The sequence below is a fragment of the Musca domestica genome, unplaced genomic scaffold, assembly GCF_030504385.1.
Source record: "Musca domestica strain aabys unplaced genomic scaffold, Musca_domestica.polishedcontigs.V.1.1 273, whole genome shotgun sequence".
NCBI classification, from domain to species: Eukaryota; Metazoa; Arthropoda; class Insecta; order Diptera; family Muscidae; genus Musca; species Musca domestica.
In genome coordinates, this window is record NW_026712289.1 from 44,226 (window position 1) to 60,652 (window position 16,427).

Consider the following 16,427-nt stretch of genomic DNA (forward strand, 5'->3'; position numbering starts at 1 on the left):
TGTAAATGGTCTGAGAATTTTACATTGCTCAAAAATGTTCTCTGTAGTATACATAATTTCAATGAATCAAAAGCGGAATGACAAACATTATATATCTTCTATGTTATATATGGTGTAGGGTATAACAAATCACCAATATATACCCTAATTCCACACCCATATTTTGTTAATAACAAAAAAATCCCAAAAAATATGTCAGCAAACATGATTGCATCATAACAAGTCACTTTATGAATGACGCGTTTCAAAACTTATTTTCGAATAAGCTTATATTTGCATAATTTGTGGGTAAAAGTCAAATAAATGAAAAACAGGAATTACGCTTCTAGCGGGATTTGTGCGAAACCAGATTCCTATAAAATATAGTTTTTCAATTTTTGATAGTTTTTGAAAATAGTTGATGCCAAATGGCGGCTATCGGTATATAAGTCGTTCCACTTGAGTGAGTCAAATTTTGTCGCAAAGCATAATTTTAAGTGTTTGGGTGCATGATCAACCAACGGGTGTTTAATCTCTAGTATGGTTTGTATAATTTATTAAATAATTTAAAAAAAGGAAAATTTTATTTTTTAAATCAGTTATTATTTCTATTTTGGTTGTTACAGAGAATTGTAACCACTTTCCTGGCATTGTGCGCAGTTGTGGAAAATACACCCAATGGTGTTACATCGACGCCAATAGGAAATAGTTCGCTGGACAATTTTCTAAAATATCTGGATGTTGGTTTAACCTATGCACCATATGATGTACCAAAACACACATCGACTACACAACCTCCCACAACTTCGAAATATGACAACCCATTTGTTTTAAAGTACGCACCGGCTGCTAATCCCACCAATCAACAACCACTAACACCAGCTGTTACAAACATATCTCCTGCGGGCCACATAGTAACCATAAGATATGGCATTCCAAGTAGTCATCTTATCTACCATCATCCTTTGATTTCTCCAACTGGAAATACTGGTCTGAATGGTCTTCCTCAGGTCACAACACAATATGCACCATCAATGCCCTACTCGAATGTTGTACCCATTAATGCAGTTGGTATTCCTATCGGTGCCCCCACAGTTACAAATTATGCACCAGCCCATCGCCCTGTTGCAGTTATAGCAAACCCATATCCTCCAACAAATTTTGTTGCACCTCTACCACCACCTTTTCAATTTATACCGCATCCTGTGCCACAAAATATACAATTTCCTCAAAATGCAGTTTATTATTCAGCAGCTATTGCCCCTCAACAAGTACCGTCATCACAATACTATATTAACGGAAATCCCGGGCAACAAATACCCTATAACCCTTTACCACAAGTTCCTATATTTCATCATCCTACAAGATTTGGATACCCAGGAGTACCAATTCAATATATACAGCCACCGGCAACCACATTATTTCCACCCTCTCCCATTTATCAACAGCAATCCCAACTACCACAGGTAATTACTTATCTTGGAGTACCGAGTGCAGAACATAATAATGTTGTTCAACCTGCATTTGTAGGCACTGCACTAAGACCCTTAACCCTTTTAAAGGATTCCCAATTACCTACACAAAGAAAAATTATCAATTAATTTTTCGATCTAGCTAATTTTTTATTTCGGGGATATCGGAAGATCTAAATTGTGAAAAATGTAAATTGTGATACGTAATAAAATTCGAGGTGATAAATAATATTAAATTGTCTTCTATGAAGAATAACATAACATTATTATACAAAACAAGTAACAAGGCGGTAAGTTCGGCCGGGCCGAACTTTGAATACCCATTTGGAAAGAAATTGGGCCATTTTCAAAAAAAAAAAAAAAATAAACACATTAAAAATTCTCTTAAAATCTTTAAAATACCTAACATCGGAAGGTGCCGATATATGGGGGGATATACGATATTGTGAGCCTATATAGACAAATCTATGTTTACGGGTAAAGTACTCACAAAGAACTCCTTGTGTAGAATTTCAGACAATTCCGTTTAAAAATGTGGCTAAACTCATCAAAATACCGAATATCGGGGGGTACCGTTATATGGGGTTTATACGATATTCTGGGGCTATAGAGACAATTCCCTTTCAGGGGGTATATGCTCACAAATAACTCCTTGTGTAGAATATCAGAAAATTCCATTGAAAAATGTGGCTAAAAACATCAAAATACCGAATATCGGGGGTACCCTTATATGGGGGATATACGATTTCGTGGACCTATATTGATAATTATCTTCCAAGGGATGAAGTACTCACAAGGAACTCCTTGTGTAGAATTTCAGACAATTCCGTTAGAAAGTGTGGCTGAACCCCGAATATCGGGGGGTACCGTTATATGAGGGATATACGATATCGTGGACTTATATAGATAATTCTCCGCCAAGGGATAAGGTCCTCACAAAGAACTCCTTGTGTGGATTGTTATACAATTCCATTGAAAAATGTGGCTAAAATCATCAAAATACTGAATATCGGTGTGTACCGTTATATGGAGGATGTACGATGTCGTGGACAATTCTCTTTCAGGGGGTAAAGTGTTCACAAAGAACTCCTCGTGTAGATTTTCAGACTATTCCATTAGAATGACGAACTTAATATACCCTCCATACTATGTATAGTGGAGGGTATAAAAACAATCAAATTTAACACTGTTCGCCAAAATTAATTTTTTTTTCAATAATTACGGGGATAATCCTGCAGATTATGAAAGTAGAGCTGAACAAAGAAGACACGCAGAGGGGACAATTCTCCTCTCTTATTCAGTTTTGGAAATTTTCGGATTAGGATTCCTCGTAATCCGCGCACATAAGGTATATCTTCGGCAATATTTTGACCATCAAGCGAGTCATGAAATGGGTGGTGGGTTGATCCTTTTCTCAAAATATGGTTAAAAACTTCATTGAAACGGGATCGCAGCAAGTCAAAATAGTCTACAAAATTATTTGTCATAGAAGACGCCAAAACTCTAAATCTTAATTAAACGCCAGGAATATTCCACCATTTTTTTTGGTAAAATTAACATTAACAATTAAAAATAAATAGAATATTTACACAAGTTAAAAAATATCAGTCGGTTTTGGCGACTTCCGTTATGATTATTCAAACTGGGAGTGGGTTCTGAAAGAATGGCCCAATATTGTCCATTACGTATCGAACCTCGCTTTCTCTGAGCGTTTTGTTTTTCAAAATCGTGAACCCTATGTGGGGGAGGTATCAGAAGAATTGATCCGATTTCTACCATCTTTATAAGAGATCTTGTGTTGATGGAAATATTGCGATGTATCAAGTCTGAATGAAATCGGATGTTAAATTCGCATTTTATGAACTTCATGGATATTCAAAATTATGAGGCTTGGTGGGTGGTGGAGTTACCAGAAGGAGTGGACCGATACATCTCATCTTCACAGATCTTGTGTAAGTAGAAATAACGAGATGTGTGAAATATGAAGAAAACCGGATGCTTATTACGGATTTTATAATCGTTTTGATTATTCAAAACTTTGACCCTTTGTGGGAGAGGTAACATAAGGAGTGGTCCGATCTCTACCATGTTCATAACAGATCTTGTAATGATGAAAGTATTCAGTTGTGCCAAGTCTGAATAGAATCGGATGTTAATTATGAGTTTAATGGATATACAAAATTTCGACCTTTTGTGGGGGAGGTGCCAGAAGTAGTGGACCGATATATTCCATCTTAACACCAGAACTTGGGTTAATACAAATATTAGGATGTTTGAAATTTGAAGACAATCTTACATCACATTTTATGAGAGTGGTTATTATTCAAAATTTTAATCCTTTGTAGGGGAGGTATTTGATAGAGTAGACCGATATTATCCATTTTGGCACCTGAACTAGATTTGACGTAAATATTAGGATTTGCAAAGTTGAAGCAAAACCGGATTATTGCTTCTCTTTCCATGCAGAAAATATATATATATATATAGGAATGGATCGATATTGCCCGTCTCCTAACTCGATCTAAGTTTGTCAAAAATAATACGATGTATCAAGTTTGGACCAAGTCGGAAACTCTCTTCGAGAATTATCGTGCGCACCAGCCAGACAGACGGACGGACGGCGGACGGATATCGCTAGATCGACTCCAAATAAAGATGAATAATGTCGATAATATCATCAAATAACCTACTTCATTTCGTTCGGAAGTTTGAGTGATTTCCACATTGTCATAGAATTTTATGCTGATCAAGAATCTATATACACTGCGGGATCTAAAATGTATACTTAGAGGTATTACCCTCCATACTATGGTGGAGAGCTTTGAAATTTGATATAGACCCTTGAATTACGTCCAGAATCATTTTTACAGAGAATGGGTCATATCGATCCACTTTTTGGAATAGCCTTCTTGTGAGGATAATTTCGATTTCCAGATTTTTTGAGGTTTGGTCCTTAACCCGTATATTATTTTGAGGGTCTTGGCCATGGGTCTTATTATTATTTTAAAACTTCCTCCGTAACTATGGATGTGTAATTTATTTTGGGTATAAACTAAAAGTTTTAATTTGCAGATTTTGAAATTCAAATGCCAGTTCAACCAAATTGTCCGTTGTTAGATATATTTTTATAAATATATTTTTTATTTCATTTTATTCTCTTTTTAAAGAGAATTCATAAAAAAGCTCTAAGAAACTATTCATAACTTCGCAATATTTTCTAAGCTTAATTACGATGACGACGGAGAACACGGCTGCGATGGGTCTTATAACGGTATCCCTCGGCATCGGAGAAGCTATGGGCTGGAGCAGCAACTTCAACGGTATCAAATGAGGCAGCTGGGGCCAAATAAGATGTGACTGGAGCGGCGGCAGCAACTTCATAGGTGGTACTGGCAGTTACAGGGGGCAAATATTCGGTGGAAACATCGCGACGATGACGACGGGCAGTTTTGACGACACGACGCTTTTGTGTCTTGTAACGATAACCCTCAGCATCGGAATAACTATGAGCTGGAGTAGCAACCTCGACGGTATCGAAGGAGGCAGCTGGGGCCAGGTAGGAAGTAACTGGAGCGGCGGCAGCGACAACTGGAGCAGCAGCAGCAACTTCGTAGGTGGTGCTGGCAGCTACAGGTGGCAAGTATTCGGTAGACACATCACGACGATGGCGACGAGCAGTTTTGACAACACGGCGTTTTTGGGTCTTGTAACGATAGCCTTCAGCATCGGAGAAGCTATGGGCTGGAGCAGCAACTTCAACGGTATCAAATGAGGCAGCTGGGGCCAAATAAGATGTGACTGGAGCGGCGGCAGCAACTTCATAGGTGGTACTGGCAGTTACAGGGGGCAAATATTCGGTGGAAACATCGCGACGATGACGACGGGCAGTTTTGACGACACGACGCTTTTGTGTCTTGTAACGATAACCCTCAGCATCGGAATAATTATGAGCTGGAGTAGCAACCTCGACGGTATCGAAGGAGGCAGCTGGGGCCAGGTAGGAAGTAACTGGAGCGGCGGCAGCGACAACTGGAGCAGCAGCAGCAACTTCGTAGGTGGTGCTGGCAGCTACAGGTGGCAAGTATTCGGTAGACACATCACGACGATGGCGACGAGCAGTTTTGACAACACGGCGTTTTTGGGTCTTGTAACGATAGCCTTCAGCATCGGAGAAGCTATGGGCTGGAGCAGCAACTTCAACGGTATCAAATGAGGCAGCTGGGGCCAAATAAGATGTGACTGGAGCGGCGGCAGCAACTTCATAGGTGGTACTGGCAGCTACAGGGGGCAAATATTCGGTGGAAACATCGCGACGATGACGACGGGCAGTTTTGACGACACGACGTTTTTGTGTCTTGTAACGATAGCCTTCGGCATCGGAGAAGCTATGGGCTGGAGCAGCAACTTCAACGGTATCGAAGGAGGCAGCTGGAGCCAGGTAGGAAGTAACTGGAGCGGCGGCAGCAACAACTGGAGCAGCAGCAGCAACTTCGTAGGTGGTACTGGCAGCTACAGGTGGCAAATATTCGGTGGAAACATCACGACGATGACGACGGGCAGTTTTGACAACACCACGTTTTTGCGTCTTATAACGATAACCTTCAGCATCGGAATAACTATGAGCTGGAGCAGCAACTTCAACGGTATCAAATGAGGCAGCTGGGGCCAAATAGGATGTGACTGGAGCGGCGGCTGCTACTTCATAGGTGGTGCTAGCAGCTACAGGTGGCAAGTATTCACTGCTGAGTTGGGCAGAGGCAGCAGCCACCAAGGCGAGGACAATAAATAATTTCTGAAATAAATAATGCCATTTATTTCTATTTTAAAATTCAAACCCCAAATCAATTACCAAGAACTGAAATTCGAACTCACCATTCTTGATACAGTTATTTGCTCCAAATTGAAGAGTACAAATGCCTTTGATGCTTTTCTGTTGACATCTGCACTATTTTATAGCAAATATTTTAAGTTTTTTTCATTTTCTGTCTTGAGTGATGAATTCTTATTGCTTCGTCACAATCTACATAAATCAGTTAATATCCGCCAATATTATCAGTTCTTTTGTTTTGAACAACAATAATTCCTTTCAATTGCTAATTGTCAACACTAAACTATTTTCCTTTCACTAAAGCCCAAATCCGAATCCAAGTATGTGTGCAGTGGCAACAACAACTGCCCCTTGACAACAATCTGCGAAAATAGATGAGCAACCTGTTCTATTTACTTTCGATTTTTTATAACACATATTTTTTATTATATAAAAAACATAAAAAAGATTAACCAAAATGTCACAAAAATATTTGATGGGTTTCGGCCAGCAGATATGGAAATAGTAGATCATGACTAACTCAGAATTATTATTAGCTTCCGATAACTTCTGAATCGAGTTATAAGTTTTTAAAAATTTGTGAGTCTATTTATACCCTACAACACTATGTGTTGGGGGTATTATAAGTTTGATTGGGCCAAAAATTATGTAACACCTCGACATATTGATTTCCCACATAGGAAAGTATATATGGATCTTCCTATCTCGCCGAACTGACTCGATCTAGCTATGTATGTCCGTCCGTATGTCTGTCCGTCTGTCCATGTAAATTTGTAATCACTCTACAGGTCGCAATTATGGCCCGATTCTCACGAATGGAAGTGGGGATAGGGTCTGAATAAGAGATAGTCGCAAAATATTTAGGGGTTGAAATGGACCAAAAACTGAAAAAAAAAATTCTTGATTTTGCAGTTGCTCTACAGGTCGCAATTATTGACCAATCAAAGTGGAAGTTAGCATGGGGCTAGAGCTTAGGGCTGGGCAGAAGCCTTCCAATTTTGATGGTCATCGGGTAATATTTAGTGGGTGAAATAGGCCACAACATTTGTGTTAAATAAAAGTCAAATTTTCCATTAAACCGCGAATATTTTTAATCCCGGCGAAATCACAAATAGACGAACAGGTCAATTCTGACCGTTACGTAGATGGAGATAGTAAATATATCGGTTATATATAGCGAAATATATACAATGTGTATATACAAAGGAAGGGGATGTTAGTTAGAATGCTTATATCTCAAGAATGGCTGGACCGATTTTGACAAATTTTGTCAATTCAGAATGCCCTCTTGACATAAAAGTATAAAATCTAAAAAAATCGCAGAAAAATATGCCAATAATGATGTTAATATAGATTTTGTAGTATTTTGTGACATTTTTTTATTTTTTCATATTTTTTATCGCATTCGATTTTTTCAATTTGACTTATAATATTTTGTAATATTTTTTCACCTTACAACACAGGTTGGGGATATTATATAATTATTGCAAATATCGTCCGATCCTCACGAAAATTTTCACAAGGGTAGGTTTGGGCTCAGAAGGGCTAGGCCTATTGTTTTCAAAAATGTCCGCAATAATATATTTATGGGTTGAAATGGACCAACAACTAAAAATTTTCCTGATTTTGCACAATGGACCACTTTGTGTGAAAAAATACCAGCGTTACTTACAGGCGATATCCGAAATACACCAAAGGCGAACTTCTGGCTTTTTTATGCTGATTTCGTTGACGAATATAGCCAAATATCGTAGACAAACAAACCATATAAGTGAGTCTAAATTTGAAGATACAGAGGGGCCTTTTGCGTTCAGAGATGATCGCAAAATATCAAAAAAAAGAGGTCAAAATGAACCAAAAACAGATATGTTTTTCCGATCACACAATTGAAGCCAATCGACACGCCTGTGAAGAGAGTTATGGACAGGGAAAAATTCCAGCATTTTGGATGACCATTGGATTATATATTTAGCTGTAAAATGTACTACAACAACTAACAGCCGACGGAGAACATAAATGTTGGGCAAATGTACTTGTCAAAATCCTAATTTCAAAAGCGAAATCTTGCAAAATGGATTTGGACATAGGGTACTTCTAACATATAGTAGTGTTGTAGGGTATAACATAGTCGGTCCCGCACGACTATAGCCTTTGCTTACTTGTTTATTATATATTATGTTATTAGAACATAAGGCAGGGCAGAAGGCTTCAAATTTGGATGGTCGCCGGGTAATAATCGATGGTCGCTCTCCGCTCGTATTAATCGACCGTGGTATCAGAATAAATGCCGAATATTATCGCGAAAATATTCTGGAGGGTATATTAAAGCCTTGGACACGCAAACATTTGGGCCGCAGACCTTGTACATTCCAACAGGACTCAGCACCATCGCACTCAGCACGCGACACCTAAGAATGGTTACAAAATGAGGTTCCTCGCTACATTTCCAGCGCACAATGACCACCAAAATCTCCGGATACCAATCCGTTGCACTATTTTGCTGGGAGTATTTTGGAAAGCAAGGTTGGCATTAAAAAATACCAAAGTGTCGATCACCTCAAGCAAGCGCTTCGCCGGGAATAGGCCAAAATACAGCAGAGCAACATCCAAACTTATTCTAATTTTTTTTTTTGCTATCATTCAATAAAATTTAAAAAAATGCAAAAAACATGGGGTTTGACTTTGTTGCAGTTTTTTATCTCACCCTGTATACCCGCAGTGAATGTCTCTTTGTTTATATATATTGACTTGCGTTATGATTATTCAAGTTTTTGTCCCTTGATGGGGGAGGTTCCAAAAGTATTGGCCAATCCTGTTCCATTTTATATCCGACCTAAATCTGATATAAATATTATAATGTGACACAATTGGCCTTCATCGACATCGAAGTACAGGATGTACTTTGTATGAGATCTGTAGTATTTTTTGGAAAATTTTCAAATGTACGACATATACCAGATACAGTGGACCGATGTATTCCTCTTCATCTAATACTGATAAAAATATTAATCAGAAGTAGTGGACCGAAATTTTTATTAGTTCTATGGAAATATTGAGTTACACGAAGTTTGATAAAAATCGCTGATTTATTTCGCATGTTATTCAAAATATTGACACATTTGGCGGAAGTGCCAGAATAAGTGCGTCGATAAATTCCATTTTCACATCAGATCTCTGGTTGAGAGAAACATTTCGATGAACCAAGTTTGAAAAGATTCGCTAACTTGTTTCGAATGTTATAACAGATATAATTATCCAAATGTTGATCCTTTGCAGAGAAGGTACAAGAAGGAGTGAATCGATATATTCAATCTTCAGAGTGTTAGTGGAAATTTAAGAATGGGTGGAGCTTAGAAAGAATTGGATGCTTATTTCGCATTTTATGAGAGTTTGGGTGATTCCATATTTGGACCCGTTGTTGGGAAGGTATCAAAACAGTGATCCTACATATTTCTCCTTCACACCAGATCTTGATTTTTGTATAAATATTACGATGCGCGAAATTTTAAGAGAATTTTATGGTTATTCAAAATGTTGACCCTTTGTGGGCTAGGTACCAGAAGGAGTGGGCTGATATCTACATTTTTCACAGCAGATCTTATTTTGATAGAAATATTTAGATTTAAGGAGTTTAAAAGGAATCGAATGCTATTTTCACGTTTTAAGAGATGCATAGCTATTCAACATTTTGACCCGTACCAGGAGATACCAGAAGAAGTAGACCGATATACTCACAGTAGATCTTGTGTTAATATAAATATTGCGATATGCGAAATTTGAAGACAATTTATTTCACATTTTATATTTTTTTATTTTATATTTTTTTATTTCACATTTTATAACGGTTATAATTATTCCAAATGTTGATCCTTTACGGTAGAGGTGCATTTTCACACCTGACATAGCACTGAAAAAAATATTGAGATTTCCGTTTGCACAAAATCGAATGACCCTTCTATGAGGTAAATTATTTTCATTGAAAATTTTGACATTTTGTTGAGGAAGGTACCATGTACCTTACCTACTAGGGTTTTGAAAACGTTTAACAGAATAGTTTTAAAAGAGCTCCACTAAGTTATACAAAAAAAACTAAAAGTTCTCTATCACATATCATACTGCCTCAACCCCCTTACCACCAACTAAAAAAAATCAATTTTTTTTTATCAAATAATCTTTAATTTATTTGAGTATCGTTTAGGTGTGCATCATATATCGGAACTTCTTCTGCTTAGTTACGGTGACGACGAGAAGTCTTAACAACGCGACGACGTTGAGTCTTGTAACGATAGCCATCAGCAGCCGAATAAGAATGAGCTGGAGCAGTTCCGGCAACTTCATACGATTCATAGGCTGGAGCAGAGTAAGTAGCTGCTGGGGCCGAGTAAGAAACAGCAGCTGGAGCGGAATAAGAAACGGCAGCTGGAGCAGAGTACGAAACAGCAGCTGGGGCAGTGTAGGACACAGCAGCTGGAGCAGAGTAAGAAACAGATGCTGGAGCAGCATACGAAGCAGCTGGTGCAGAGTATGAAGCAACTGGTGGCAAATATTCAGTGCTGACATCACGACGATGACGGCGACGGCTGCGCTTGTTGGTCTTGTAACGGTAGCCTTCGCTGGCAGAGAAAGTGGCAGTGGGAGCAGAAGCTTGATAAGTTTCATAGGTGGCAGCTGGGGCACTGTAAGATACAGCAGCGGGGGCGGAGTAGGATACGGCAGCAGGAGCAGAATAGGATACAGCAGGAGCCGATTCAGCAACATGATAGGTGGCAGCTGGAGCAGAGTATGACACAGCAGGAGCTGAAGCAGCAACATGATAGGTGGCAGCTGGTGCACTATAGCTTACAGCAGGTGCCGAATGAGCGCCCTGATGAGGTGGCAAATATTCAGTGTTGAGCAAATGGCTAACATCGGCGCTGGCAACTGCCACCAAGGCAAACAAGGCAATAAACAGTTTCTGAAAAAAAAAACACAAGATTATAAATGTTATATTATATTTGATATATATTCTCATTTCGCTGATAAATACTAACCATCATAAGCGTGCTGATCTCCTACTGGCAGAAGAGTTCAAGTGATATGCGATCTAACAAAACAAGATGTTTTTATACCACAAATCAGATCAGTTATTTTTTTAGAAATATTTCAATAACAATTAAAATATTCTTTATATTGGATAGTTAGAGTATTTAAGATATGCTACTATGAACATATTCTGGCTTGACTGGTAAATATGAGTTCGGGATTTACCCACCACTATGGCATAAAACAGATTATGTTGGGTTGATCGTTCAGTTTGTAACATTGCGAAATATTAGTTCAAAGACCAAAAATCAAATTATTATTATTATTAATATTTGTTATGATTTATTTAAATAAACCAAAACTCAGATTAGGGAGTGGTATGACAAAAAGTACAAACTTCAAAAGAAAGTAAAGAATTTCACATTATAAATTACATAAGAATACTTATATAACATTGGACTAACAACTTTTAGTCATGAAATCTGATCTTTCTACGTATGAAGTCTCACAAAAAAAAAAAATATTAAAAGTCCCATAATATTTTGGAATGAAGTCCTTGAAAAAATCAACGATTTTCGAAAAAAATCTAATAATATATTAAAGCAAATATATAATATATATATATATAAATATATATATATATATATATATATATATATATATATATATATATATATATATATCTATATATATATATATATATAATAAATTTATATATATATAAATTAATATAATATATATAATATAATATATATAATATAATATATATATATATAATATAATATATAATATAATATAGATTTTTCAAGGGCTTCATTCCAAAACATTATGGAACTTTCAAGATTTTTTTAATGAGACTTCATACACAGAATGATCGAATTTCATAACTGAATGTAGTGAGTCCAATGTTATATAAGTATTCGAAATCCTTTTTTAATAGAAAGATATTCAATATCAATTATTTTTTCAATGCGTTCCTCGAAATTGGTATACAGGGTGAGATAAAAAAATTTCAACAAAGTAAAACGCCATAATTTAATTTTTTTTTTTTATTTTATTTATTTATTTATTTATTTTTTTTTTTTTTTTTTGAATGAAAGCATTTTTTTGAATTCGGCATTTATTCTGATGCCACGTTCGATTAATACGAGCGAAGAGTAACCATCGGCTGTTATGGCGGCCCACACCGGCGCTTGAGTTCTGGTGGCCAACCGAAGGTGCTCATTTGAATGTTTTCTCAACAGAGAAAACCAAATTCGGCAGTTCACCACTTTCGGCCAAGCGAAGCAACTCTTTAGCTCTTTTGAGTCTATTTTCTTTCTGTTGCGGTGTAAGTTCATGCACTTTTTGGAATTTCAATGGCATTACCCCGAGTTAATTTTTCAATATTTTCCGATTGGAATATTGCGATATGTTCAGCTCACGACCCATTTTCGTCCACTGCGAAGCGGGTTTCAATCAAGTCACTTCTATACTTTTCGAACGATTTCTGCTGATATTGCTGTTTTCTTCCGTCCTGTGGTTTTCCAGCCAAATATAAAGAAATCACACTATCACGCTTGAATTCCATCACGAATAACTTTTTTTTTGGAAAATTTTCACCAAAATACTTTTGTACGCTTATAAACAATATAATGAGCTGTCGTGTGGAATAATTTTAACAGCTGTCGGATGAGTGGATTTGAAATAACAGTAGTCTCAAGTTGGTTGCAGTATGTTCATCTCACCCTGTATATCCAATTTTATGGAAAATGATAAATTTCATATTTATATCATATTTCTGGATGAGAAAAATATTTTGATATAGCAAGTTATAAAGGATCGCGGACTTGTTTCGCAAAATTATGACAGTAAAAAATTTTGAAAATGTTGAACCTTTTAAGGTAAGGTACCAGAAGGAGTAGGTAGGTATCTATCATCTTCACAACAGATCTTGTGTTAGTAGAAATAATGGCATGTGTGAAATTTGAAGCAAATCGGATGCTTATTCTGGATTTTATGATCGTTTTGGTTATTCAAAATGTTGATAGGTAAGAAAAACGCGATGATAGAGTTTCGACGAAAAGCAAACACTCATTTCACTTTTTATATACTCTTTAGGATGTGGGTCAACATTGGGATGTTTGAGGAAAATTATATCACATTGTATTATTTAAAATATTGATACTAGATGTGCTTCTTCATACCTGACCTAATTCAGCTTTTAATTGTTTCAAGTTGGACCATATAGGCTACACTATTCGCTCTAATTAAATAAATAAAAAAAACAAGCAAGCAAAGGCTATAGACGTGCATTTTTCAGATAAATATAATTCAACGGTCGTTCAAAATGCTACACTTCTGCGCTGTCCTAAGCCCTAACCGTATGCAATATTCCGTGTCGATTGGTTTTCAATTGTGACCTGTAGAGCCACTGCAAAACCTGGAAAGTTTTAATTTTTGCCAATTTGAATCCCTAAATATATATCCTGAAAAAATTGGGTTTAATTCTGGTCCTAACTCTATGCCCATGCAGAATTGCGACTTGGATGTGATACTCCCAAAATACAGAATGTGATACTCCCTAAAAACAATATGAAAATATCTGTTGCGATAATTAATATTACAAACAATTTAAAAATAAGTATTCACTTATTTGTTGGCACGAGGTTTTCTTAGATTTTATCCTTTTCCGGCAAGAGATCATTCCAAATTTGTGAGACTTTTTAAAATCAGTTCAGCCGTTCTGGAGCTATAAGCTATAAGCGGTCTAACTAACGTCGACTTTATTGATATATGAGATTGTATATATTTTGCTATATTTGCAATGTATCGGTCAGAAGTGATATTTTCGTGCATTTCTGATTTCGCCAGTATTGAAAATATTTGCGGTATAGTGGAAATTTTCGTATTTTCATGTACAAGTTATGGTATATTTTACCCACTAAATATTGTCCGATGAGCAAACAAAATGCCCTGTTTCTGAGCAGCCCTAAACCCTAGCCCCATACTAAATTCCGCTTCGATTGGTATGTAAATGCGACCTGTAGAACAACAGCAAAATCTGTAAATTTTTTTGTTTTTGGTCCATTTCAACTCCTAAATATCTTCAATAACAACAGGCTTCTATTATGACCCTAGCCCCAACTTCATGCTTAATTTTCCCTTTGGATTTAATTGTATCCATCAATTTATTTCCATTCGGTAGACATAGCTAAATCGAAATAGTATTGAATGTTGATTAAAAATATAAACTTGAAGGATAAATACATTTTTCTACGAATTACAAACGAAATTAAAAAGTTATTATACGCATTGTCTAGAGTATAAAATAAATTCAACTTAATATCGAAAATAATATAAAATAATTTCTTTCTCATGTCTCATATATTCAGAATGTATATCACCGCTTCAAAATTATTATTATTTTTCCACTAACGAAGTGTGTTTACAATTCGTTCAGTCCGAACTCTTTTTTTTACCCCTTTGTTTAATGTTTGCACATGCAGCCAAAAATTCGTTTCGACAATGATTTATAATCGATAAATAATCCAAATCTTTGATCTTCTTGAAACATATTGTCTGTTGCGATTTAATTATGATCACCCCATCATTTCGGGACAAGTTTACTTTCTAGCGATTGCTCAGAATTCTAATTTCATTTGACAGCATTCAATAAACAATCAAAATGTTAAACAATCAAATTGGCTAGTGTTTCGCATTCGAGTATTTAACTTTCGATTTTATGGCATCTCAATTGTTAAGAAATCGAAAAATAAATTGAATAATTATTTTTTTCTCTCCGTCTATTGTTTTATTTTAAATAGCATAACAAATAATCCCGTTTAATTTGCATAAAATAAATAAATGACATTATGAGTTGGCATTTTAGCGAAAGGGGTAGCATACTTTTAGGAATATGTTGCATTTGAGAATTTGCCAAAGAAACTAATTCTGCTCCCCAAAGTATGTTAACTGAAAATGAATTTCAAATTAAGTTCAGTTAGTTAAATATTAAAAAAATGTTCTCCATAGTGATAACCAGTCTTTAATAAATCTACAAGAAACAAGTAAAGAAGTGTTAAAAGTCGAGCGGGCTGACTTTTTGATACCCTACCCCACTATACACATAGTAGAGCTACCCGTAAGAAATAAACGTTTATATTGGGAACGCATATTTCAACGTTATAGTTATATGATCCATTTTTCAAAAAAAATCCATTCTATTTAGGCTGGGATCACTTACTTTTTGTTCACAATAGACGTGAAATCGGATGAAAAATTATGTGGGAGCTATATGCAAATCTGAACCGATCTCTAAAAAATTAGCAAAGGTATTTCAACATTGTATCTGATACCTCGCACTAAATATCTTTTTATTATAATGCAGATTACGAATGCGGAGGACAAAAATAGCAAATCGGATTAACAATATATTTGTGAGCTATAGCTATATCTGAACCGATTTTCTCCAAATTTGATGTACTTGCTTCTATGAAAAAATCTATCCAATTTGGGCTAATATTATATGTGTGGTGATCAATATTCGTAAAATCGGAGGAAGATAAAATTTGGTGTTTTCGAGCACTCTGGTATCAAATATCACTGTTGTGGAGTGCATATAACACATGTATGGGACTTTAACACCAAATCGGATGAATCATATATATGGGAGCTATAGCTATATTTGAACCGATATTTTTCAAATTTGATGTACTTGCTTCTAGATTGAATTTGGTTGGATATGACAAAATTCAGGTTATTTGGACTGATGTTGGCCATTTTTGATGCACAATTAATCCGAAATCGGTTCAAGATATATATGGGGCCAAATCTAAATTTAAACCGATTCTTACCAATTTCAACGGGTCTCGTCCATGGGCTAAAAATATATTGTTTGGAAAATTTCATCTCAATCGGATTTTGTTCACAAAAATACGTGGATAGAAAAACTGACGGACGGACATGCATAAATCGACTCAGAATATGATTCTAGGCGGATGATCAGTAGAAACTAAAGGCCTATCTCGCCTCCTTCTCCATGTAACAAAAAAAAGCACAAATACATAATACCCTCACCACAGTGTGTGGATATAAATATGATCGAAGAAAAATACGAATGGGACCGTAGCACCTTCTTCACGTTC

The 16,427-nt window shown here is 36.2% G+C and overlaps 2 protein-coding genes across 2 annotated transcripts; both read right to left on the reverse strand.

The window, feature by feature from the left end:
- Positions 1–4,674: 4,674 nt before the first annotated feature.
- On the reverse strand, positions 4,675–9,100 carry LOC131803192 (uncharacterized). The gene is made up of 2 exons (XM_059124283.1): positions 9,032–9,100; positions 4,675–6,243 (listed from the first exon to the last, which is right to left on the reverse strand). The coding sequence occupies exons 1-2, from the start codon at positions 9,098–9,100 to the stop codon at positions 4,675–4,677; spliced, it is 1,638 nt and encodes a 545-aa protein (XP_058980266.1).
- Positions 9,101–10,432: 1,332 nt separating this feature from the next.
- Positions 10,433–11,315, reverse strand: LOC101897894 (cuticle protein 16.5). The gene is made up of 2 exons (XM_059124284.1): positions 11,310–11,315; positions 10,433–11,233 (listed from the first exon to the last, which is right to left on the reverse strand). The coding sequence occupies exons 1-2, from the start codon at positions 11,313–11,315 to the stop codon at positions 10,508–10,510; spliced, it is 732 nt and encodes a 243-aa protein (XP_058980267.1). The 3' UTR covers positions 10,433–10,507.
- Between the last annotated feature and the right edge of the window lie 5,112 nt (positions 11,316–16,427).

Excerpts from the sequence above, each read along its gene's own strand:
- LOC131803192 (XM_059124283.1), bottom strand. The coding sequence starts at position 9,100 with ATGGAACAGGATTGGCCAATACTTTTGGAACCTCCCCCATCAAGGGAC. Across the intron at positions 6,244-9,031 it reads AAAACTTGAATAATCATAAC|AAATTATTTATTGTCCTCGC; the intron begins GCAAGTCAATAT and ends TATTTATTTCAG.